At 50.5% G+C, this 23405-nt stretch overlaps 1 protein-coding gene and 1 long non-coding RNA gene across 2 annotated transcripts; one reads left to right on the top strand and one right to left on the bottom strand.

Annotated features, from left to right (window-relative positions):
* Positions 1–864: 864 nt before the first annotated feature.
* LOC148773440 (uncharacterized) lies at positions 865–21146 on the top strand. The gene is made up of 3 exons (XR_016036821.1): positions 865–1038; positions 20654–20766; positions 21069–21146. It is a non-coding gene; the product is annotated as an uncharacterized LOC148773440 (long non-coding RNA).
* Positions 1567–23025, bottom strand: XPNPEP2 (X-prolyl aminopeptidase 2). The gene is made up of 17 exons (XM_055438673.2): positions 22897–23025; positions 22606–22692; positions 21436–21582; positions 18651–18752; positions 17922–18003; positions 17444–17639; positions 16585–16674; positions 14685–14794; positions 13900–13977; positions 12766–12837; positions 10473–10533; positions 9167–9236; positions 8621–8725; positions 8132–8191; positions 7794–7870; positions 4818–4907; positions 1567–4533 (listed from the first exon to the last, which is right to left on the bottom strand). Exons 1-17 carry the CDS (start codon positions 22982–22984, stop codon positions 4339–4341), a joined length of 1710 nt encoding a protein of 569 aa, XP_055294648.2. The 5' UTR covers positions 22985–23025; the 3' UTR covers positions 1567–4338.
* Between the last annotated feature and the right edge of the window lie 380 nt (positions 23026–23405).

Genomic DNA, 23405 nt, shown 5'->3' with positions numbered 1-23405 from the left:
CCTCAGTTTGCTCATTAGCACCAGTAGGGGAGTAACTGAGGCCCACCCTGGGAGTCAGAGGGGAGCTAGCTCAGAGCTGAGTCAGGAGTACTGGGGGCTTCATCTGAGCTCCTACCCTGAAGGCAAGTCCCTTCTTTTTTCTGGGCTGCTGTTGCAGTTTCCCCATCTGGGTACTGAAAGGGTCAAACCTGCTTTTTGTTTATTTGGTCCTGGAGCTATTAGTCAGGACTGGCTATGGCATTTGTGGGGCCTCGTGCAAAGTGAAAGGCTGGGTTATTCAGTTGCTAAGTTGAGTCTGACTCTTTGTGACCTCATGGACTGCAGCATGCCAGGCTTCACTGTCCTTCATTCTCTTCCCAGAGTTTGCTCGAAGTCATGGCCACTGAGTTGGTGATGCCATCCAACCATACCCTTGTTAAAAAAAAATCTTAAAGATTTCAAGATGATGACATCAGAATATCACATCAAGTGTGGGGCCTTTCTAAACACAAGGCCTCAGGCAACTGCACAGGTCAATCAGTCAGAATGTGGCCCTGCAATTGCTTCCAGTACAACTGTATGGGAACCCCCTTTGGCTGCTTTTTTAATTGAAGTATAGTTGATTGACAACATAGCATCGGTTTCAGGTGAATTGGCACTCTGCTTTGCCCTGTGGCATTTCTGAGGAGCCCTGGGCTCCAGGTAACATAGCTAGGAAAACACAGAGACTTGTTCAAAAGCCTATCTGGTTTTGACAATTTATATGTAAAATTTGAGCCCCAACCTTTTCCTTACCTCCCTCCAAAAGTGGGCAGATGATAGCGTTTTCATCTGTGAGGCTTCCTGGCTTACAGGGCGCTGTCACATCCGGTTCTCATGGGCCGCTCATCATAACCTCATGAGTAAGGTGGGCCAGGGAGTCTACAGAAGGGATAACTGAAGACCAGAGAGGTGTGGTGACTTGAGCAATGCCACATAGCTGGTACAAGAACTCTAGAATCCTAATTCCTAGGAAAAGGGAGTTGTCCACATGGCCCGCTCCACAGTGGCGATTGGCAGGTGAGGAGGGGTTCGGTAAGCTCTATGATGCTAAAGCTGAAACTGCAATACTTTGGCCACCTCATGCGATGAGTTGACTCACTGGAAAAGACTCTGATGCTGGGAAAGGTTGGGGGCCGGAGGAGAAGGGGATTACAGAGAATGAGATGGCTGGATGGCATCACCGACTCTGTGGACATGAGTTTGAGTGAACTCCGGGAGTTGGTGATGGACAGGGAGGCCTGGTGTGCTGTGATTCATGGGGTCGTGGAGAGTCGGACACAACTGAGCGACTGAGCTGAACTGACTGATTCTCCAGTATTGGAGAAGGCCATGGCAAGCCACTCCAGTACTCTTGCCTAGAAAATCCCATGGACAGAGGAGCCTGGTGGGCTATAGTCCATGGGGTCACTACTAGTCGGACTAGACTGAGCGACTTCACTTTCACTTTCACACATTGGAGAAGGAAATGGCAACCCACTCCAGTGTTCTTGCCTGGAGAATCCCAGGGACGGGGGAGCCTGGTGGGCTGCCATCTATGGGGTTGCACAGAGTCGGACACGACTGAAGTGACTTAGCAGCAACTTAGCAGCAGCATTCTCCAGTATAAAAACCAAGGACCAGAGCCCAAGGGGACATTTATTTATCTTTGGTTCCTAATGATATCTCAAGTGCCCTGTGTTAGCTCTGCTGTGTGCCCTGAACATCTCCCTCCCTGATCCAGAGAGAAGCCCTTGAAGCAGAATGCTCTGCGGGCCAGGCATCTGAGGCCCAGGAAGGGAAGTGGTGAGGGGCTGTGGCCCCCTCTGCAGCCAGGATTCTGGGGCCGGGGTTCTCAACCCCAAAATGGTGGATTGGAACAGGCAGTTAAGTTGTGGGGAGGAGATGAGGCAAAGCCCGGGGTCTTGTGTGAAAAGGAGGAAAGGGGTGTGAGCTGGCCTAGGGTAAAAGCCTTGAGAGGGGGTCTTGGCCAGGCACTCGGGCCCCCTGCTGCCCAGGAACCCCAGGAACAAGTGTCAGGGGTCAAACGTAAAGGCCAGGGAGGGCAGGCCCTGGGGAAGCAGGATGGTATGAAGAACGTGAGCTAAGTCCCAACTCACCAGCCATGTGATCCTGGTTGAACCTTTCTCATCTGTCAAACAGTGAGAACCAGAACTTTTTTCCCTTTTTAAGGGAATGGGTCCTGGTGTCCTTTGCTTGGTTTAAATCCTGCTCTTTTCATTTCCTTGACAAGTGACCTTGATAACTTGGGTAATCTCTATGAACCTAGCTTCCATTCTCTCATTTGTAAAATGGAAACAATATAAGTACCTTCTCAGAGGTTGTGGGGATGAACTGGGAAAATGTGATAATGTATGGTACACTTAAAAATTTAAGAGAGTAGATCTTGCGTTTAATGTTCTTAGCACAATAAAATTGAAAAAATGTAAAACACAGTGCCTGGTACGTGGGTGAACACTCGGGATGGTAGGTTTGATGACCATGGTGGTGATGGTGGCGACTCATTTTATTATGGCTCCCTGTCTTTGTGGGGTGAGCTTGTGAGGGAGCAAATGACTCAGCAAACAGGGGCCCACCATGGGGTGCTACAGGCTCTCAGTGAGGATGGCTCAGAGCTGGGGCCTTTGGGTGCAAGCATTGGTGGTGATAACTGTCACAGGTCACCCTCACACTTGTCAAGCTAGGCTTGGTGGTTCCGCCCGGGGGACTCCTCAGCCGGGTGCCCTTGCTCAGCACTCTGCCCCAGAGTTCTCCTTTTCTCCTCCCCTGATTGTGCTCCCTTGGTGCTGGCCCCAACTTTCCAGGACCACCTTTGACAAGTCCCCCAGCATTGGGGCTCCCCTGGTCCTGTCCACAAAGCTACAACTTTTACCACAGGAGGTGGTTGGCTGGGCGTGGCATGCATGCGAATCCACGTACATGCACGCATGCTCACTTGCACCTTCTCAAGCACATGTGCTCCCCAACCGAGCTTCTGGGAGCCTCACATCCCCGCCCCCACCTCACCTCCTCCCCTTCCTCCCCCACCACAAAAGCCACAGGTAACAGCAGTCCCCGGCTGCACAGCAGACAATGCAAAACCCAGAGGCAGGCTTCATTGCCAGGCTGTTTCAAGCTTTTAGCAGGATGTGAGCCCAGGTGGCTAACGGTTCAGCTGGCCAGGGACAGTCCTTCACTAACCTCCCCTCTGCCCCAGCCGCTGGTTCGGCAAACCTGGAAAGGGCTGGCAGGTAGGCTATGGCATTCTGCACAGTATCAAGGAGCAAAAGATCTGGACTGCTGACCCATCCTGTCCCCACCATGTTCCCACCAAACACAGTGTGTCCTCTGGCAGGTCTTACCCCATCTGGAGCTCAGTTCTCCTATCTGTAAAATGGGGAGACCAGATTTCACCCACACAGGTTAATGATCATCCAAGGATGCTGGAGGATTTTTCAGCATGGTCTCGGTGGCTGTGCTTTTGAAAGCTCACTGGGTGACCCATGTGCTGGGAAGTCTGGGGTAGTGATTGGGTAGAGTTGCTCAGGTTGTTCCCAACTTCGAGGAGGGCCATATTCCAGAGCCCCCTCCTACCCCCTGGGCAGATTCCTATGGCTTAACTCCCTATGCTGTCAGTAGGCATGGAGCCCATCCACGGTTTAGGAGTGATGGGCTTACACATGGGTGGGTGGGGGGGCTGGTCTGTCTGACCTTGGAGCGGCAGTAATACAGACAAAGGACTCAGCCGCCATCCCTTCCTCTCCCTCCAGGGGCGCAGCAGTCTGGAGGCAGCAATTGTTCCTTCAGCCTGTGGACCGCAGCCAGGAGGCCACTGTAGGGTCAGGGCCAGGGCAGGAGCCAGTGGCGGCCTCAAGGGTGCGGGAATACCGACAAGTCAGGAGCCAGTGTAGGTCAGGCTGTATCTAGCAGGTGTGACAGAGTGGGGCTCTCGCAGGGCCTTGGAGCTCTTGGGATGTAGGGTGCTGTCTTGTATTGATCTTTTGAAGTGGGGGAGGAGGTGGGTAACAGGCTCTGCCAAGTCAGTGGCTGGTCTGCTGGACTCACAGGAGGAAAGGGGACCACCTGGCTCTTGTATCCAGGGGCTAGGGGTTGGGAGCTGAGGATGAAATGTCCCAGCCTGAGGGTGGGAGTATAGGGCGGAGAGGGGGTGGGGGGAGGTGCTGACAGTGACGGAGGAGCCGCACACCCCTAGGGCTTGGTTCTGGAGAAGGAGGCTGAGGGCGGTGGTTTCCAGGCAATGGGTCGGCAGGGGCTCTTGGGGCATGGGTGTTGTGGGGTGAGGGGAGTTGAGTGAGAGGGTCAGGATGGGAGTCTCAGACACTAGACACTCCAGCCTAGGATAGCGAGAGCAGAGACTGTCACCAGAGGGGCCAAGGAGGTGGTGGGCGCCGCTCTGGCCGTCAGGGGCTCTGTGTGCCGCTGCAGCCAGGAGAACTCCTCCTGAAGCTGGCGCCGCTGCAGCTCCGGGCCCACCTTCTCACGGATGATTTGGTAGTAGCGGTTCAGGTACTGAAGCTGCAAGACACAGGATGGGTGAGGGCCTCCCAGGCCGAGGTGTGGGAGCTTGGAGCCACTGGGTGCCACTTCGGCCCAGGTCCCCAGCCAACCTCAGGTGGGCAGGGGAGGGCCGCCCCAGTGTGAGCCTATAGGTGCCACTCGTGCGGACCCTCCCAAAGTGAGGGGAGGGGCAGAGGGCCTTAGGGTGGGGGGAGCAGAGGCGAGAGAGGGCCAGGGCCAGGGAGAAGGCAGTCAGTGGCTCGAGGGCTGGAGACAGACAGCGTCGAGGGGTGCCCGCTCACCTGCTCAGGGGACAGCAGGCTGACATCAATGAGGTTCCGGTCATAGGGCACCAAGGACACCACTTCAAAGGTCAGGTAGGTCCCAGGGTACTGGGGACCCACAGGTCAAGGAGGAAAGCAGGAAGTGAGCAAGGCTAGATGGAGAGAGAGAGCACTCCACCCAGAAGCCCGGGGCATGGGGAACTGGCCTCGTCAGGCCTGAGCCCCCACAGTGCCCTTGGCCACCCCTGCATCCACCACTTAGCCACCTGCCTTTGGTGCTTCCCTCATGATTCCTGAAGTTTAGATTTAGGCCTATGTTTCTCAGATGTAGAGATCTAATTTCCATCTCTACATCTCTCTGTCTATCCATATCTCTGTTTCTATCAATTGATGTATCTATGGCGACAAGCATAAAGAAGAAGAAATAGCCCATAATTCCCATCTCCCAGAGAGCTCTTGCATATATGTGCTTAGAAAATTCAAACTACAAAAAAATAATAAAAATGGAAAGATTCCTCCTTGCCCGGTTTCTTTCCTGAAAACGTTTTTGGCATATATAATATATATACACGTATATTCTAAAAAAATTCAAGCATAATGGATCCTACTATACACTTTCCTGCACCTTCCCTGACTCAGTCCTCCCCCACCATGGTAAACTTAGAAGAGTGCTCCATATTAGCATAGGAACGTCTACCTCCTTCTTTTTAAGGGCCCATAGTATGTGGATGATAATTTATTTAACCAATGATGAATATTTGGGCTGTTCCCATTTTTTAAACTATTACTGTGAATGCTACAATCAACATCATCATATAAAAATCTTTATACAAAAGTGACATTTTGGGACTATACCCAGAAGGTACACATCTGGCAGTGCGAAGGCTGAGACAAAAACTACAGGCATTTTTAGTATAAATTTTGATAGATATTATCAAACTGCCTTCCTGAAAGGTTGTAGGTATTTGTACCTACCCAAGCAACATATGTGGAGAAGGTGATGGCACCCCACTCCAGTACTCTTGCCTGGAAAATCCCATGGACGGAGGAGCCTGGTAGGCTACAGTCCATGGAGTCGCGAAGAGTTGGACACGGCTGAGCGACTTCACTTTCACTTTTCACTTTCATGCATTGGAGAAGGAAATGGCAACCCACTCCAGTGTTCTTGCCTGGAGAATCCCAGGGACGGGGGAGCCTGGTGGGCTGCTGTCTATGGGGTTGTACAGAGTCGGACACAACTGAAGCAATTTAGCAGCGGCAAGCAACATATGAGAGTGTCCTTTTCCCCACAAACTCACAAGCACTGGGTATCATCAAAGTCTTTTGCTTTTGTCAGTCAGGTGGTATTCCATTGTCACTTTGATTTCTATCTTTTTAACAATAAAGTTGAGCATCTTTTCGAATTTATGGACCATTTGTGTTGATTTTAGTTAATTGCCTTTTTATGTCTTTTAACCATTTTTTTCTGTCTTCACTGTTTTGGTCTTACTAATTTTTTTTTTAAGTTGCTCAGTCGTGTCTGACTCTTTGCAACCCCATGGACTATACAGTCCATGGAATTCTCCAGGACACAATACTGGAGTGGGTAGCTTTTCCCTTTTCCAGGGGATTTTCCCAACCCAGGGATCGAACCCAGGTCTCCCGCATTGCAGGTGGATTCTTTACCAGCTGAGCCACCAGGGAAGCCCAGTCTTACTCATTTTTAAAACCTTGTGGCTGGTGTACTGGGATGAACCAGAGGGATGGGATGGGGAGGGAGGTGGGAGCGGGGTTCAAGATGGGGAACACATGTACACCCGGGGCAGATTCATGTCAATGTATGGCAAAACCAATACAATAATGTAAAGTAATTAGCTTCCAATTAAATAAACTAAAAAAAAAGAAGAAGCTTGTGGTAAAAGAAGGACATCTCCCCTTTTCAGATATGAGTGCTATACTTGTCGTACATCTTTTGACTTCATTTTGGCATTGTTCCCATATAGATGTTCTTTGTTTAACTGAGTCAGAGGCCCCTTTCTGCCCTGGTATTATAAATGAATTCATATAGGTTTTCTTCTAGATCTTTTATGGTTTCACCTTTAAACCTTGATCCATTTGCAATTTTTTTTAGTGTAACAAGGAGGTTCTTCAGTTTAATTCCCCCAACCAAATGATTAGCCATTTGTCTCCCCTGCCCAGTGATCAAACAATCTCTCTTCTTGACTGTTTTGAGGCAACAGCTTTATAGTAAACTAAATTCCCATCTTGCTTATAGAAATTAGAGGGTCTGTTTCTGGACTAACTATTCTGTCCCACTGTTCCGTCCGTCTTTCCCATCTCTAGTGTCTTACTGTTTTGGTGATGGCAGCTTTGTAGTGTGGGCTAGTATCTGTAAGAGCTAGCTTCCCTTATTGTTCTTTTCCAGAATTATCCTAGCTACTGAGCTATCGTTGTATGTTTATCTTTACAAATAAACTTTACCATCATTTTGTGAAGTTACAAAAGCATCCAGTTAACATTGAAATTGCAGTTGTCTTGAATTTATAGATTAATTTAGGGGGAAATGACATCTTCATAATATTGAGGCTTATTTCCAGAGAGCACCGTTTACTTAAATCTTTTTTTATGTCCCTCAGTAGAGATTTTCTGCACGTAAGTCTTTTAAAGTTTATATCTAGGTATTTTATCTTCTTGGTTGTTATTATACAGAATCTTTACACCTAACAAGCTCCCCCGGTGCTTATTATGTGCATGGAGAACCAATGATTTAGGGCAGGGCTATGATTCATTTGGCTCAGAGTGAGACCTGGGCATTGGCTTGAAAAAAAACTCCACATGATTCAAATATTCTAATATGCAAACAGGTTTGGGAAACTGATTTATGGAATTATTCTGGTGCTAAGGAAGACTCTAAAGAAATTCATGCCCATACGTTGAGTTCTCCTTTGACCTTCCTCACCCCTGATGCAGCCCAAAGTCCCTGCCACGCTGTCCACCCCTCCAGCTTGTCTTTACCTTGGTCTTTGCTTCTACCACAAGGGCCACATCTTCCAGGCGGATCCCAAATTCTCCATCCAGATAGTAACCAGGTTCTGGGAGACAGAAGAGATGCTGGTGACATTAAGTAGGAGGAAGACCCAAGCCCAGGTTTCCTGTACTGAATGAGGAGTGGCAGTCCTACCACTTGTTAGATGTTAGAAGGGGCTTGGTGTTACGGTGGGACAGCCTATTTGGGATAGGGGAGGTGGGTGAGGGAGTACAGCAGTGGAGTCTGGGCAGGCCTGTGTGGGGTTGTGCTTCCTGAAGGCTGGCATTTGCTAGAATGAAGTCGTGGAGGAGCCCGAGAACCATACCAATGGAAGTGAACATGCCCTTAGCCATGGCAATGTTGCCGGACTGGAATCCCACTGGCCCTGGAAAGGGAGAGAGGGAGAGGCAAGGCCAGTGTCAGCTCTCCTGCACTCACCAGCATGGCATCTAGCAGGTTCTGGGGAAAAGCCGGTAACTGGGTACCCCCAGCAGCATGCATCCACCACATCCTCGTCTACCAGTGACTGGTATGGAGCGAGTTGGCTCTGGCTTTTATTTCTCTGGGGTCTAGGCCAGTCAGCCACTGCATCTTGACCTGCCTCTCTTCTTTCTGGAGCCATCCTGAGTGCCAGTTGGAGTGGCCAACTGCCAGCATTTCTCACTTTCCCTGTGGAGCACCAACTTCCCGCCAGCTGGGCCCCCTGGCCTGGGCCATTGCCCCTCTGTGGGTCCCAGTCCTTTCCATACCTGTGAAATACTCCACCTCTCTTATAAGAGGGGGGACTGCAGGGGAGTGCCAAAGAGATACCTACACTCGTGCACACATAGGAAGTTGCCAATGCCGTGGCCTGTCCCGTGACCATAATTGAGCCCAACATCCCACAAGGCTTTGCGGGCAAAGGCCTCCACCATTCGCCCTGGAAGAGAGATAACCTCCAGTCAGTTGGCTGGATGCCATAGTATTGGCTTCGCCCCTCTGGTTAACTTCCCCCAGACTAACCACCAGGATGGTGCATGAGGAGAGGGGCCCGAGAGGCAGGCAGGCATGCCCTGTCTCCAGTCTGTTCTACATGGTGCCCAATACCTGGAGCTCCCCATGTGTCAAGACACCCGCTTCCTCCCAGAACCCTCCCATGACTGCTGTAGCACACTGACCGCCCTGCCTCTGGGCTCAAGGCCTGGCTCTCCCACTAACCCTCTGTGTGATCCTGGGCAAGTGGTTTCTCTCTCTGGGCTGGATTGGATCTATACAGTGGAGGGGGAGATGACATAACCCCTGCCCCACTGGCCTCCCAGAGTCTGGCTGCAGTGGAATCAGGGCCTGAGGCTCTGGGTCCAGCCTGGTTTCCAAAACCCACCTGAGGTAGCAGCTGGGAAGACAAGTCTGGACAGGTCGATATTTCCTATTAACACGCGGGTGTATGCCTCCTGATGGAGAGAAGGTGACAAAATGTGCACGAAGCCCGAGCGGCTAGAAACTCATATGTGGGCCCAGGCCGGGGTGGGGGGATACAGGGGAACCCATGCATGCTTGTGGTGGGCACACGGGTTCTGGAAGACGGCCAGAGGAGGCTGAGGGGCACCTGCCCAAAGCTGGGGCTTGGTCCACAGTTCCCTTTGGCTGGTCTAGGTGGGTGGTGAGCTGAGGCTGCGACAGTAAGGGTTTAGAAGGCAAACTCCCTGGGCTAGAATCCTAACATGGCCACTCACAAACTTGACCTTGATCAAGTGTTTTGAGCTTCTTCGTGTCTCAGTTTCGTGGTCTGTAATGGGATGATCATAGTACCAGTTCAGAAGGATGTTGGGAGAAGCGGGTAGACTTGTGCATGTAGGGTGCTCTTGACAAAGTAAATGGGTCAAATAAAGGTCAATGCCCCTCACTGCCCTTATCATGATCGCCCTTGAGTTTTCTTACGGCCTTATGGTTAAGTTGAGGCCTGATAATGGGCAGGTCAGCCTTGCTCTGTTGGGGCTGTTACCTTGTGGAAAGAGAGAGGGAGATGTCTTCTCCCAGTCACTCCCTGTGGCGATGTGGTGAGTCCCCTTCACCAGACACATACACACACACACAGATCATCTTGAGCATGACAGCCTGGGGCAGTGGATCTACCCAGTAAACTGAGCTGCTGGAGGCCTGACCAGTGTTTGTTTTCTCTGTCTCTCTGTTTCGGGTACAATGTCTGAGCCACAGTCCACTTGCTGAATGCACGAATGTGGTCCCAGAGGTGCACAGACCGTGTCCCCACACCTACCCCCAGCGGACCAGCCCTCATCGCTTCCTGAACAGTGAAGTCCCTTTCGCCAGTCCCTTTCCACCTCTGACACTGTGCTGGTGCCAGTTTTTCCCCCTGGAATGGAATGCCTGTCTTCCTCCTTTCTGCTCAGCACAGGGCTCAGCTCACAGACTGCACTAAATAAATATTTGTTCATTGAGTTTCTGAAATGGGATGATGATAAGCTTGGGCTGAGGCCCTGCTGGGGGCCTGAAGTATCTCTGGGGAAGTAGTCCGGGGCACTGGGTTTCCTGGTGCTAATTTGCTGTGTGACCTATGGTGAACTACTTAACCTCCCTGGGCTTCAGTTTCAGCCTCTGTATAATCAAACGGCTCTTGTAGGAGTGGTTTCTTGGGTGTCCCTTGGGTGTCCATCTGGTCTGATGCCTACCTTTTGGAAAGCTGAGGGGGTACCCCAGTGGACTGTCCTGGTGACGTCTGTTGTCCCATCCCTGTGGAGAAGGACAATCATCAGGTCCAGCTCGGGTGAACACTTTGGGGTAGGGATCGTGGCCACGTTCTTCTGGAGTGTTCACCACTGGGGTTTGAGTGGCAGGACCGGGATGGGGGTGGGGAAGGAGGCCAAGGGAAGAAGATGGCAGCCATGATGCAGTTCCCATCCTCAGCATGTGCTCCTGAAGGAGCTCTGCAAAGTTGTCAGGAATCCTGAGTCCCCACATACATCCCACCCATTTTGACCAAAAGTTTCCTTGGGCCAGTCTGGCTCTAAAAGAAAGGCTCCCTCCAGGCTTCCTGTGAGGCAGGAAGGGATTGTCCCACTCTTACAGATGGGGAAACTGAGAGATCATAACACTCTCACACATTCATACACTTATTTACTATTTACAGAATGAGGGATGCAGAACAAACCTCATTATCCCCATTTCACAGGCAAGGCAACTAAGGCCATGAGGCCCTCTCCCTCGCTGGCCTCTTGGAGGCCAGGCCTGGCTCAAGCAGTGGCTTTATACAGTTCTCTCCATGGTAAGCATGAATCTGCCCCAGGGATTTGCTCAGTGAACCGAAGCTGCCAGAAGGCAAACAGTCTGACTGCCAACCACCACCTGCAGTCCTTACCCCAGAATGGCCCCTGTGGCCACCCCTTGCCCCTGGGGAAGTGGGGACTGGTCCCAGGGCCTTTGGGAGTCCAGCTTGGGAGCAGGTCACAGGATGTGGTTGACTTCTTCAGAAGGAGAGAAGAGGAAGTGAGGTGACCGTTTCCCTGGCCTCACCCTGCTTGAGCACGCCCCAGTCCAGCAACACACCGAGAATTCACTTCCCCTTTGCACATCAGCCATCTCAAGTCTGCACTGCGCCATACTGGTGACTGCAAAGGCTGCTAGGCTGAATGCCTGCCAGGCTGGCTCCCAGTGAAGCACATTCACCACAGGATAGAGGATGGGAAACGATTCCTGGCTCCTGCATCAGTTCAGCACATCCCTTCCTTTCCCCCAAGTTTCCCAGAGTCCAACTGCTTCTTAGATGAGAAGGGAAAATCTTCCAGCCCATTTCAACTCAGCTCCCGTGTGAATGATTGGTCATACATTTGGAAGGAATGGGCTTAGCCTATTCTCATGGCTATTGTGGGCTTCCTTGGTAGCTCAGCTGGAAAAGAATCTGCCTGCCATGTAGGAGACCTGGGTTCGATTCCTGAGTTGGGAAGATCCCCTGGAGGAGGGCATGGCAACCCACTCCAGTATTCCGAAACAGGACTTCCCAGGTGGTGCTAGTGTTAAAGAACCCATCTGTCAATGCAGGAGACATAAGAGATACGAGTTCGATCCCTGGGTCAGGAATATCCTCTGGAGGAGGATATGGCAGCCCACACCAGTATTCTTGCCTGCAGAATCCCACGAACAGAGGAACCTGGTGGGCTACAGTCCATGTGGTCGCAAAGAGTCAGACATGACTGAAGCGACTTAGCATGCATGGCTATCATGTCTAGGTGTTCAGGTTGTGCACTGTACAAAAGTAACACATCTTAAAAAATGCCATTCACCAAATGGGTATATACTAATTTCAATGAGAGCACACAAGTGGACACACAGATTGTGGAGTCGTGGAGCAGGGACAGTGCCCTCCCACATAACCCTATCTATGGATGTGCGCATGCTCAGAACACACACACGTCTGCTCACAAACATATCCCATGCTGATGGGAGTGCCTAGTCCCAGCTGTGCTGCTGTTTGTCCTTGGATGCGGCATCACTCCCCTGCCTACTTCTCCTGAAGGTCTGATCCTGCCCCCACTCCACACGATGCGGTCACCTCACCAAGCATGCAGTGAGTGGGGAGCGGGGTGGGGGTATGCACTGTGCTGTCATGGCATGCAGGTTGTGTCCAGGGTATTTGGGTGAGAATACGGGCATACTGTTTGCACAGTCAAGCAGGGCAGTCCGAACTGTGTAATAATGTTCGGGCTTAAAAAAATCTTTCACTTGCACAAGGGGAGTCTTTTCCTGATTCTTACAGGGTGGCATCTGTGGGCAGCCCCACTTTTGGCCTCTGTCGGTTGCCCACAGGGCAGGGATTCCCACGTGTGAAAATGGGCAGGCTACTTAGGCAGTTCAATCCAGGCCTCTCCTTTCTCATCCAGGATCCACGCCCAGGAAGGGAAACCTTTGGACGGCTCTTGTCTGAGCTGACACAGCTGGGCCAGGGCGGGAGCAAGGTGGAGTACATACCAGTATTGTCCCCCAGAGTCCACCAGGTACATCTCGTCTGAGGACAGCTTGCGGTGCAGCTCTTTGGTGGGGCTGGGAAGGGGAGAGATGCTGAGAAAGGAGCAGCCTAACACCGAGCCAGGTAGGGAGGGGTTCTGAGTGAAAGCAGAGGAACCCCTTCCTCCCTGTGGGCCAGCTTTTCAGCTAACTCCTTTGGGGACGCCATCATCTCCCAAAGGGCCCTGGAAGACTAATGAGCTTCTGCTGCTAATGTCCTCAGCACATATCTGTGTATCCCAAGGCCAGGTCCTGGTTCCCGGGAAGGGAGAAAGGAAAGAGCCCTGAATGTTGGAGATGAGAAGGCCTTAGAGAGCACACAGTCCAGCCATCTTTTACATCAGAAGGCCCCTCGGGAAAGCCATGAGGGAACTGGGCCTGGACCCACATGCTCAGTCTAGGGCTTTCTTTAACTTCCTTCTGCCTCTGGGAGCAGAGGGCCCCAAGAAGCCAGGGCACAGGAAGGGAGGGAACTCAAGGGTGCAGCTGGAGAGCAGCAGTTGGTAGAGCTGAGGAGTTCCTACCCTGCTCCTCTCTAGAAGGGAGAGGGGGCTGGGCCAAGGCAGCTGAAGGCTTGGGGCCACCAGGAGAAGGAAGTCTGGGATAAGCTAGGCCAACCACTGGAGGGTCTCTGCCCTCTCCCAGTTTTGCCCTTGCCAGCCTTAGGCATCTGGTGAGCTTGACCACTCCCCTTCCCCAATTTCACCAGGCTGGCTGCAGGTGTTTGTTTTCTATGGAGCCAAACATCTGCCCAGCCTATATCTGGGGCCCACCTTGGTTGGTTCAAGGAGAGTGAATGGGCCCTTCTTGCCCATGTGCTTGTGAGCTTTAAGAATTAAATAACTTACAGGAAGCAAAGGAAAAACATCCAGCAGCAGTCCCACCATCTGCCTTCCAGATCTTTCTGCCCTAAGTGCTCATTAAGTCCCAGCCTCCTGGGCAGTGAAATTACTCAAGTCTTTTAATTCAAAGGAGACTCCCAACACCTGACTGGGCTCTATTCCCCACCCCCAGCTCCCACAGTGCTAAAGACCTCAAAGCTTAAATGTGGACTCAAGTCCTCCACAGGGCCCCAGAAAATTCTTCCTCCTGAAGTACCTGTAGTGGGCCAGGGCGGCATTCAGGCCACTTGCAGAGATAGTTTCAAAACTGGATCCAGAGAAGAACTCTTCCTCTCTGGAAAGGACAAGGCAGGAATGGTCAATGAATGGGCTCAGGGACTAGGCTGCGCCCAGGAGAGCTAGCAAAGGCAAGTGAAAAGTCATGTTTGCCTCCACCTCGGCCAGGCTGCATTTGGCTTTCCCAGTCCTGCCTCCTGTCCTTTCCCAAGCCCTGACCTGTCACTTATAGACCACTCTAGGTCAGAGAAGGAGAGACTGCAGACACCGATTATTCCTCCTCCACCTCCACTTTACAGATGGGGAAACCAAGGCTTTGTGTCCCAAAGTGAGCTCCTAGTAAAGCAAGAGTGAAGAAACCTAGCTCCCTGTATCTGAAAACTCCCCCAGCCCAGGAGCAGCGTTTTGGGCTAAGTATGCCCTCAGGGAACCTCCCTCCTCAGCCTGATATTCTCAAGTGGTCCAAAGTCCTACTGGCCTGAGCTGGCCTCCCCTCAGAGAGGCCTGTGCCTGAAGCAGACACTAGGGGGCGCTGTTGGGTTGTGGCCCTTCTATGTGTCCAGCTCTCAGCAGAGTTGGGGAATATCATCCAATACCCCTGTCCAGCTTCCTGACCACTCAAGAACCTGTCACTCCTCATTCCAGAGAGCCCTCAAATACAAGGAGGGTCTTCCTTCCCCAGTAAGTAAGGAGACCAGGCTCCCCTCCCTGCCTCCACTCCCACACTTAGACAGTCAGCTGAAAAGGATGGCTGTGGTTATTCACCCTCTGAACTTCTCCAGTTGTTCTGCCCCCGAGAACTCATCCACGGTGCCTTGGGGCACATTCTTCTCCAGCCAGACCAAGTAGCGGATCACAGCCACAGCATCCCGGACCTGGAGCAGGGCAAGCAGAAAGGCAGACCGAGGAACGGTCTCAGCTGGGGCTCCAGGATGCAGGAGATAGGGTGACTGCTCTGGGAGCTGAGCTTTAAAAACGTGAGGGTTTAACTGGCTATGTGATACTATTAAGGGATTCTTATTCACGTCTATATACATGATCAGAGTATGGTCATGTTTTGAAAAGAGTTCTTGTCTTGTCAGAGATACTGAAATGTTGCTAGAAGAAACAATGTGATAGGTGGCATTTGCTTTAAAATAATCCAGCAGCAGAGGATGGGGAGTGGAGGTAATGACTGTGGGGTTGTAGAGGAAATTAGATTGGCTTTGAGTTGATGATTATCAAAGCTGGATGATAGTGACGGGGATCACTAAATTATTTCCTCTAATTTTGTACATGCTTAACATTTTCCACAAGAAAAGTTTTTAAAAATGAGGCAGCATATCCCAATTTTAACAGGAATATCCAAAGGGGCAAGCCATCTTCTCCCCAGGGTGAAGAAATTATAATAGCTAACACATTTAAGACTTGGAGCGTGCCAGGTGGCGGTACTAAAAGCTATATATATATTTAATATATATAAGTACATAACTGTATTTATCAGAGAAGGCAATGGCAACCCACTCCAGTACTCTTGCCTGGAGAATCCCAGGGGTGGCAGAGCCTGTTGGGCTACTGTCTATGGGGTTGCACAGAGTCGGACACGACTGACGCAACTTAGCAGCAGCAGTAGCAACTGTATTTATACACATAGAACTCTATAATTATTATTTAAGTATCATATATTTACATAATAATTATATATTTATAGGTATATTTTGCACATATACATAGATGTATATAAATGCATATATGTATACTGTATATATTTAGGGCTTCTGAGGTGGTGCAGTGGTAAGGAACCTGCCTGCCAATGCAGCAGACACAAGAGATGCAGGTTCAGTCCCTGGGTTGGGAAGATCCCCTGGAGGAGGAAATGACAACCTACTCCAGTATTCTTGCCTGGTGGGCTACAGTTCAAGGGTTCACAAAGTGTCAGACACAACTGAGTGATTAAGCACACGCATATTGTATATATTTATATTATGTATTACAATTAATATATTTGAACATATTATTTATTATCTATACTATATAATGTAGCTGCTGCTAAGTCACTTCAGTCATGTCTGACTCTGTGTGACCCCATAGACGGAAGCCCACCAGGCTCCCCTGTCCCTGGGATTCTCCAGGCAAGAACACTGGAGTGGGTTGCCATTTCCTTCTCCAATGCATGAAAGTGAAAAGTGAAAGTGAAGTCGCTCAGTCGTGTCCGACTCTTAGCAACCCCATGGACTGCAGCCTACCAGGCTCCTCCGTCCATGGGAGTTTCCAGGCAAGAGTAGTGGAGTGGGGTGCCATTGCCTTCTCCGGCAATATAATGTAGATATATCTTTAATTATCATAACAATCCTCTGTTGCAGGTTACAGCTATGATCCTCATTTTACAGAGGAGATAACTGAGGCCCAGAGAGGTGAAGTGACTTACCTAAGGTCATACAGCTAGGAGGTGGCTAGAGGAACTAGGATTTGAACTCAGACACTGTAGCTTCGGGGCTCAGGTTCTAAACCACTGAACCAAGCTGTGAGTGAGGGGGTGGAGCATAAGAGGGTGTCCAGGAGTTTGGTGTCCACTTCTGTGTTTCACTAAGGGCCTTCTTGAGGCTCCTCCTGCATGGTCTCCTTTCTAACCCATCAGACTGGGAGCTCCCCAGAGGCCTGCGTGTCTGCCTGCCCTCCGACTTACGTGACTGGCCCTGAGGAGGGTTTGCTCCTTGCTGTTTTTCACTGCCTTGGTTACCATCACTGGGGAGTAGGTGTCTTCTAGGAGCTTCTCCTGTGAAGAACAGAGAGGAGATGGTCTGGGAGCCCTGTCTAGGGCATGGTGGGGTTAGAAAAGGATTGGCAGGAAATCTTGGCTGAGATGAGAGTTGCCGTTTCCTGGAGTGGCAGTGCCCTTCCTGTGTGTGCTTTCTGACTATGCAGGGCTTTCCTAGTCTTCTCTGTCCAGCCTAATCTTCCCTCTTTCCCTCCCTGCCTTGCCTCCTCCTCCCTCCCTGGTCCTGGATCCCCACAGTGCTCTGGGATGGATGTGAACCTGGCCCTTGCCAGCTGTGGGCTGTTTGGACAGTCTATTTCCTGCACATCTCATATCATAACAGCTGCCACTTACTGAGAGCCTGCCCTGCTGCAGGCACTGAGCTTTATATGCACTGTCTCCTTCTAAGCTCCTCAGAGCAATTCTTTTGAGGTTGTGACTCTTAGTGCCACTTTACAGGTGAGGAAGCAGAGGCCTGGACTGACGAAGTTACTCATCCAAGGTCCTGGCACAGTCGGTTCTCCGCCTCTCGTTTGGTGACTTCAGAGCCTCTGCTCCCCCAGCCTCTGTGACAGTGTCTGGGCTGTCTGTGGACAATGTCCTGCTGCTGCTTCTCCTGTCTCTTTCCAGGGAGGCCTAGAAGGGGACTCACTGCACCACTGCTGACTGACCAACTGCCAGAATGGCCAAGGGGCTGTCCCGTCTTCCGTTAGATTGAGACTTATTGGGGCTCTTGGTGTGGGTGGGGGGATGGTACCTGGCATGAGCCGGGACCTGGCAAACCCACCTTGGGTATCACTTCATAGAGCCCAAATGAGGTATAGCTGGTCCCGATCCAGACCTTCACGTCTCCTGAGGTGTAAGCCTGGACACTGTCGCGGACTTGGCTGTAGTCTTCAACTTGCACACACAAGGGACCCGTGCAGCCAGAGTTCAGGTACTGCAAGGTCTCAGAGCTAAAGCGACTCTTGTTTGCAAATAACCTGGGTGGATAGGGAAGACCGGGAGGGTCCAGAAGTCTCTAAGGGCAATGCAAAAGACCAGAGGCTCTGTGTTCCTGGAGGTCAGAGGTGGCCTGCACCAGGCAACTGTGCAGACCTGATTTGGAGTATGTGGGAACGGAGGTCAAGGGGGTCAGAAAAAGGTGATCAGAGGCTTCCTAGAGGGTCCTGCGGGGGCAGGCATCCCACTTCTGGGAAGGCTGCAGGTCGGGGCTGTGAGGGGTTGGAGGAAGTCAATGACAGCAAGCCAAGGACAAGTCCTACCTGATGGAGGAGTTGGTGAGCAGCGTGTAGGAATAGAAGAAGGGATTATAAGGGATGTCACTGCCACGCAGGTTGAAGAGCCCTGGGGAAGAGAATGGATGGGGCCTACTTGAAGCTGACCTGTCTGAGGCAATTACAAGTGGCTCCTTTTGCCCTCTTGCTTGCTTTGGCCCCCAAAGATCCCCAGCAGCATGCCTACCCGCATCCTCTACCCCTGAATGCTTCTCAGTCTTTCTGGAGCGGGGCGGGTTGTTGAAGCACTAATGAGCTCTAGGGACTTTCTCCCAGGAAAAGCAGATACCCAGCCAGTAGTCTGTGCAGGGTGTCAGTGGGATTCCAGCCCAGAGTTGAGGTCGGGTGAGAAGCGCTGAGTCATGCTGGGGCAGAGTAGGGCAGCATGCAGTGCTAAAGCTGGGCGTGTGAGCGCCCTGGACTCATGGCCAGGCGGTAAGAGGTATTTGCTGGGCCTCCTCCCCTTCATGAGATAGAAACCTCTACTGTTTTGGTCGCCTGGTCCTCCAATGGCCCAAGGGCTGACCCCAGATCACACGGGGCTGCCTGGTTTCCTTACTGGGTAAGCATGAGCTACTGCCCTCACCTCAGTTCCTGCAGGCTAAGGCCAAGGAGCTCTCAGAACCCACAGGTACATGACCACTGCTGCAGGGCCCAGGAAGCTTAGGGGTCCCAGGGCGAGCCAGGCCCTCCCTGCACCCACAGATCTATACTCACAGGCTGTCTCATCCAGTGCGGACAGAAGGACGGCAGTTGGGGCCTCACGATGCTTTTGCATCTGGCTGCGGATGCCAGCTACTTTCTCCTGCCAGGTGTTCCCTAGAAATGAAAGAGCCCAAGGAAAGCATGAGTGACCTACCTTCTCTCTGCTATTCTGTTCCTGAGAGGGCTCCCTTAGGCCAATAGTTTCCCATTCCTTTAAAAAGCAATAGAACCCTTTATTTAACCAGACTCTTACTTGTGTAGTCAGTAAGGACATGCGGCTCTTGATCCAGACTGTTTGGGTTCAAATTCCAGCTCTGTGATTACTTGCTGGGTGACCTTGGGAAAATTACTTAACTGCTCTGTGCCCTATTTTACACATCTGTAAAATGGAGATGGATTATAATAATAGTGTCTACCTCAATAGAGTTGTTGTGAGGGTCGAATTAACTAAGATTTGTAATGTATGTAGAATGGTGTCTTGCTGTATAGAAAGTCTGGTATAACTTTCTGAGTAATAAATAGGCATGCAGAAGAGAGATCAGCAGAGCAGCCTGAGGTGAAGGGCAAACAGATAGGGCTTGGCCATGTTTAATCCTCTTCTCTGCAGTAACGGAAGCTCTTACTAAAGCCACTTGGGTCTGAGCTAAACACTGTGTACATTGCTTTAATCCTTACTTGGCCCATTTTACAGATAAGGAAATTGAGGCTTTAGAGAGGTAAAGTGATTTATCTATGGTTTTCATAGCTGGCAAGGGGTGGAACTGAGACTTGACCCCAGGTCTGTTTGACTGCATGGCTTGCACTCTCACTGGTACAGACACTGGATGACCTTGCTAACTTTGTTAGTCTCCACCTTGTCCTTAAACTCTGTCACAGAGCTGTCCTTTTGGAGATGCTTGTATATGCTGTCCTTTTGGAGATGCTTGTATACTGGTTCTAGGACTTTGATTTTCATCTTTTTTTCTTGCTCCCTGCAATCCCTCTAAAGAGTCTGCCCCTCCACAGGGCCAGGAATTTGCTGGCGGAAGATCATAAGCATGAAGGGTTCTAGCTGGGCTTGGAGATTAGCATAAATAACATAATTCAATTTTAAAAATCTTTATGCAAACAGGGAAAACTATTCAACAAGAACCAAAGCTTTGGGTGTAATACTGTTTTTTAAGGTTGATTCTATTTTACTGAGGTAAAATACACATACCATGAAATGTATCATTTTAACCATTTTAAAGTGCACAACTCAGTGCCTTTAAGAACATTCATGAGATTGTGCAACCACCACCACTAATTCCAGAACATTCTCATCATCCCAAAAGGAAACCCTGCCTTCCATCTGCCCCCCTCATTCGTTTCTCCCCCCGAGTTCCAGCAACCACTGATCTGCTTTCTGTCTCCATGGACTTGCCTATGCTGGATATTTTACACAGATGGAATCATACAACATGGGGCCTTCGCTGGCTTCTTTCACTTAGAATGATGTTTTCAAGGTTCACGGATGTGATACATTTTCGAGATGACAAATGAAAGCCAACTTCAATGGCTCGATACACAGAGGTATCTTTGAGTAACTACTTTTCATGTTCTTTACTTCATCCCCTTTAAAACCTGTGAGTGACTGGAGAGAAAGTCTCTCTTATAAGCTTAGAAAGACTCTGTTCTTGGGCTTCCAGGCCCAATTCTGGCTCCGTGTGACCTTTCCTCGAAGACTGGAAGCCTGCAATGGCTCAGTTTCCTTTCACTTGTGGGAAGTGATAAAACCCATGTGAATTCTCTCCCAGCCCCTGGAAGGTTTTCCCTCTTCATCCCCTCCTCTTCCTGATGGAACTGCAGCCTTCCTTATCTGAATGGGATGAGTTTTATTTATGATGGAACTGTCTTGGATAGCAAGTTTCTTTAAAAACTGTGTCAAACAGCAGAAAGATTCTGCAAGTTACATCGGAATGGATAAAGAAAATTGGACCCAATTGTGACTTATTGCATCAGACCCACTATTTTGAAATTTCTCTCCTGTTTTCCAGATTCGTTTCCAAACAAGAAGTGTGCGTGGACCTGTGTATGGAAATGGGCCTCTTGGATTGCCCAATGTTCCCAAGAATACAAGTCAAGGGCCTGTATCAGAATTCCTAGGAAGGTAGGGAGTGGTGGTGGTCAAGACACTGATTCATAATCAGCCTGGGTCCGGTCAGGAGCTTAGTTACTACTTACAAGAATCATAGAGCATACTGTTCTCTTATGACATATTTAGATGGTGTCAGTGGGGTCAAGATTTTTGATGTTAGAACTTTAGGGGGTCAGTTAACTTTCCTTTGTGGTTTGGCCAAAACTTGCATCTTAATCTGTGCCACAGATTGACCTTGAGTTTAGTTTATGCTTCCTTTGTCTACACCAGCCCATCTGACTCCAGCCATCTTACATCTGAATTCTTCATAACAGGAGGGCCAGAAGTCAAGGTCTGAATGATTCAATACAAAGCAATCTTCAGTACCAGAGAAGCAACTCATGTTTTTTCTCTCTACAAAGGGGTAGGGATTTTTTCATCATTCTCTGATTCCCTTGTTTCCTCCCTTCCTGTTCCCTCATGCTTTAAATTGTAACACTCTTTATTCCAGCATTTTCTAAGTATGGTCTGAGGACCCTCTGATTCAGATTCTCTGAGGAAAGGGGGCCTAGAAACTTGCATTAAAGGTACACATGAAACCATTGCTTTGGAACCTCTCAGGATGAATTTTTCAGCCAAAGGAGCAGCACTGCGGGTCGGTGCTGCTTCAAGCTGGGAAAGAGGACCAGCGTAGGAAATTACCTGTGAATGCCTCCTGCAGGGCATAAATGGGCTCACTTGGCACTGGAGGCCTCTCTGACCCCCACACCAGGTCCACAAGGTTGACGGGGATGGACACCAGCTCTCTGTCAGAGCCTTGAAGGGCCACGTCATAACTCTCCCAGGAGTCTACAGAGACAGGAAGGAGTTCAGACTTCAGGAAAAATTGTGACTAGGGCAAAGTTTGCTCTTGTCCCCTCTGTCTCTCATTCCACTCCTGCAGCCTGGCTGCCAGAGCCTGTCCAAGCAGTCTGAACCTTCTGAGCTCTGCCCTCTCACCTTCTTCCTTCACTTTTCAAAGCTCAGTTTCCCTGAGCCCACCCCAATGCTGTCCACAGTCAGCTGGCTAAGCTTATCTTTTTAAGTGTCGATGGCTGCGGGGCCCTCTTTTTGGTCCTGTCTGCATGCCACAGCCCAAAGGAATGGTGAGGTTCAGGCCACTGGAAAGGCTGGCAGAGAAGCCAGGTCTGAAGTGGGAGCCTTCCAGTACATATTCATGAGGACGCCACCGTTGAGGGGCAGGCTGGCCAGTGGTGGGGGCACCAGGGCTCAAGGAGCCATGTTCCTAGAGGGGAGAACAGGGGACTGTGCTGCTTCTTCTTTTTATTTATTTTTTGGCCATGCCACACAGCACTCAGGATCTTAGTTCCCAGACCAGGGATTGAACCCATGCTCCTTGCAGTGGAAGTGCAGAGTCTTAACCACTGAATGACCAGAGAAGTCCCAGGGACTGTGCTTCTTTACTCAGAAACCCTTCCAACTCCTCCAACCCTTCCAAGCTGCCTTCCAGAAGAGGGCTCTCGAGTGATTCTAGTGCCCTGATCAGTAGAGTTCCAGGGTACAGAGGATGGTTCTAGGTTGAAGACCATCTTAGCCTACTCATTGATTAGGTCTTAACAACTCCCTGAATCTTCTAGTTTGTTTCTCTGCACTCCTGCCTTTTAAAAAACTCTACTTATTCTTTTAAATGTATTTTCATTACACAATCCTGGAATACAGCCTTGTTGCAAAATACTCTGCAACCACAAGTTCAAACACTATTTTTAGAGTCCCCCTGCACCTCCTTCTGCCAGGAGGTGTCTCTTTACATCCCGAGGGCCCGAGTCTCCCTCGCTGGTGTGGACACACACAGGAACTGAGGGAAGAACATACTGATGGAGAAGAGGAAGGGGTCAACGCCCACACGTGCTCCAACAGGAATCTCGGTGAGGAGCCAGGTGACGACGGGAGTGGTGCCAACTGAGAGAAAGACAAGAAGGGACATTGAGGTTACCACAGCCCTCCAGCCAGCCTTCTGTCTGTGACAGTCCTGTCAGGTCTGTCCTCCATGATATCCGTCTCAAAGGTAAGGGATGGCTCCAGATTTCCCGAGGTCCTCAAAGCAGCCCAGCATGGCCTTGCAGGCACCCCCTCACCAGTACCTTCCCCAGCGGAGTCTCTTACCTTCCTTATGAAGCTCCCAGTTGCAGTCCATCTGCCGCTCAGCCTGGGTCCAGTAGCGGCTGTCGGTCCAGAGAGAGGCTTTCCCCATAGTCACCACCGCGACTCCTGGGGAAGAACAGAGACTTTTGGAGGGAGGGTGACAGTGCAGAGCATGGCTTTAGTTAGCACATGTGCGATGCGGTGCAGGCTCTGACAGTGTCACAGGGGCCTCTGGAAAGAGTTTCTCTCCTCCCTTGGAAGGAAGTGAGCCAGGAGATGTTAAAGAGAGTGTTGGGGGGGAAGGCTGATGTGGACACTAATCCAGGGGCTTTGCTGAGGACAGGCAGAGAAGCCAAACCTGGTGACTTTGGCAAAGAGAAGAAGGGCCAGTGATAGGCAAGCCAGGCAGCTAGAAGCCCAGGGGAGGGATGTTTAAGCATCAGCAAGGGAAGCTTAGGTTTCATTCAAGGAGCCAGGATCAGGGTGAGAGGCCCATTCTGAAACCGGTACCCCAGAAAGGTATGTGCCTC

The sequence above is a fragment of the Moschus berezovskii genome, chromosome X (assembly GCF_049115385.1).
Source record: "Moschus berezovskii isolate FMDL1 chromosome X, NW_MosBer_1.0, whole genome shotgun sequence".
NCBI classification, from domain to species: Eukaryota; Metazoa; Chordata; class Mammalia; order Artiodactyla; family Moschidae; genus Moschus; species Moschus berezovskii.
Note: the sequence above shows the minus strand (reverse complement) of the source record. Positions and strands in the feature narration are given on the sequence as shown.